We start from the raw sequence: 2268 nt of genomic DNA, 5'->3' as shown, positions 1-2268 counted from the left end.
GAGGTTACTAAGCCGCGGCTCGATGCTTCTTTTCCCGGGCGGCCTTCGAGGCCGATCATACACGATACCTCCCGATATAGGTGCCTTATTGTCCTCATCCTCATCTGGAATTTACTACTGATCATGGTTCTAACGCCGGTGGCGTAATCTGGGCCGATTGGCGGGGTCGGCGGGGGGGGCCTGGGTTTGGGGGCAGACGGGGTAGACGTGGCAGGGAGGGCGAGGACGTTACGGGGCTATCGGGGCAACTAGGGGCAGCGGGGAATAACGGGGAGTGCAGGGGGACAGACACAGATAGGACAGACAACACTTAAGGTGGGGGGGGGGGGGCTAGCGGGGACAACAATGAGGGCAGGTGTGGGTGGACACCCCCTCCCAGCCACACCGGCGGCAGAAGAGGATGCGGTTGGGGAGCGGGCATTCTTGGAAGGTATGCCCGCTTCCCCCGCAAGCCCAACACCCCGGCTGATGTGGCCGGCGTGAAGGGGTGCGTCCAGCCACCACGCTGCTGTAGGACGGGGAGGGACGGGGAGCGGGAGCGGGAAGGGAATGGACGGGAGGGGATCGGGGGGAAGGATAGGTGGTGGAGGAGGATGGGACGGCTTGAAGGGACAGGAGGGGAGTCATGGGACCACGGGGAGGGCTTGGCTGGGACAGTGGGGAAGGAACGGGGATGTTAAGGGACATGAGGGGAGGGATCAGGGAAGGGACAGGGACAAGGCGGCGAGGGGAGGCTCGGAGAGGCATGGGAGGACGGACGGGGGCGGTAGTCGGAGGGAATAGGGGACGGGGAGACATGGAGGCAGCGGGCGGGCGGAGGAGAGAACCCGTGGGGACGGGGGGAGAAAGGGGGGTCGAGGGACGGAACGGGAGAATGGGCGGACGGGAAGACGGGGGGCCAGCATGACGGGGAAGGGAGGATGGGATATGACGGGGTGACGGGGGCAATTCGGGGAACAGGGCACGGCGGGAGGGACGGTGGGAACTGGTGGAGGGTGTAGGGGGAGGGGGATCCAGGGAGGCGACGGGGGCAATCGGGGCGACAGGAGCGACGAGGTCGGCGGCCCCCAATTCTAGATGTCGGGGTCGGCGCGGAGGGGCCAGCGCCCCCAGGGATTTTTCAATCTCCCGGACTGCGGTCCGGGCCTCCCTCCATTCCTCCGCGGTGGGGCGCCGGTAACTCCGCGGTTTAGCCGCCTCCCGCATCGACTGGTGGAGCTTCCGGCGAAGCTCCTCCGTGATCGGCGGGAGGGGCTGGAGACCGCCGGCCTCGACACCGGAGTCCGCGGGGGGGCTGAAAATATCGGGGGTGGGCTCGAAGGGGGCGTAGGGGCTAAAGGGGGTCGGGGGCGATGCGGTCGGGGACTTGGGTGGGCTCCCGGGCGGAGCTCGACCCTCCCGGCCCAGCATCCTCCTGGGTCCAGCTCGTTGGTGCGGTAACATCCTGAAACGGGGCAAAAGACAAATTAGTATTAGTTTCCTCCGGGGGGGGGGGTGATAGACGGGGCAGGTCGTTCGTGGCTGGGGGCATCGTGGCAGGGCGATCAGGGGTGCGTTCAGTACGGGTTCATCGGGGTTTACCGGGCGGCGGGGCGGTTACGGTAGTTCTAGTGGTACGAGCGACAATACTAGAAAAGAGAATAATTGCTGCTGCCAGTTGGACGATCATCGACGTTTCGGACCAGCCTGGGTGAGTCGGAGTCGGGGGTTTCTTAAGGATGGCTGGGAAGGGACTCGGGGTCGTAAATGAATCGGTGATCGGGGAGGAATAGGAGGTAGCGGGGGAGAAGATCGGGGCGGTATAGGCGGGGGACTTCGCGGCGGTATGGGGGGAGGACGTTGAGGCGGCTCGGGCACCGGCGAGGGCTCCCTACTGGAGCGCAGTCCTGCCGGTCTCGTTCTTTTCCTGCGCTGAATCTTCGGTCCGGTGGTTGGTACTGGGGGAGAGACGGGGGTGGGCGATTCGGTCGGGGGGGGGGGGTGAGTCGGGGGAAGCTGCGTGGTAAGGCTTCAAATCCTTGACATGGACTCGCGGTACTAGAGTACCATCTTCACCCTTAAGTTGGTACACGGCGGGGGATAGGACTGTCTCCACGGTATAGGGACCGATAAATTTAGGGGCGAGTTTGGAGGTGAAACCCTGGGTGCCGGACGAGAGTACATAGTACTTCCGCAATACTTGGTCGCCCACCCGGAATGTGACGTCCCGTCGTCCTTCGTTGTATCGGGCAGCTTGGCGTAGAGTGGCCTCGCCGAGGTTTTTCTTGA

The 2268-nt window shown here is 64.5% G+C and overlaps 1 protein-coding gene across 1 annotated transcript; it reads right to left on the bottom strand.

The window, feature by feature from the left end:
* Positions 1-330: 330 nt before the first annotated feature.
* LOC136777316 (uncharacterized) lies at positions 331-1571 on the bottom strand. The gene is made up of 2 exons (XM_066733484.1): positions 1564-1571; positions 331-1444 (listed from the first exon to the last, which is right to left on the bottom strand). Exons 1-2 carry the CDS (start codon positions 1569-1571, stop codon positions 331-333), a joined length of 1122 nt encoding a protein of 373 aa, XP_066589581.1.
* Between the last annotated feature and the right edge of the window lie 697 nt (positions 1572-2268).

Source organism: Prorops nasuta, unplaced genomic scaffold, assembly GCF_024137725.1.
Source record: "Prorops nasuta isolate Cenicafe-Biocafe unplaced genomic scaffold, Cenicafe_Pnas_1.2 PNAS00011, whole genome shotgun sequence".
Classification (NCBI taxonomy): domain Eukaryota; kingdom Metazoa; phylum Arthropoda; class Insecta; order Hymenoptera; family Bethylidae; genus Prorops; species Prorops nasuta.
The sequence above is the reverse complement of the archived record's forward strand: the minus strand, read 5'-3'. Positions and strand labels throughout refer to the sequence as shown.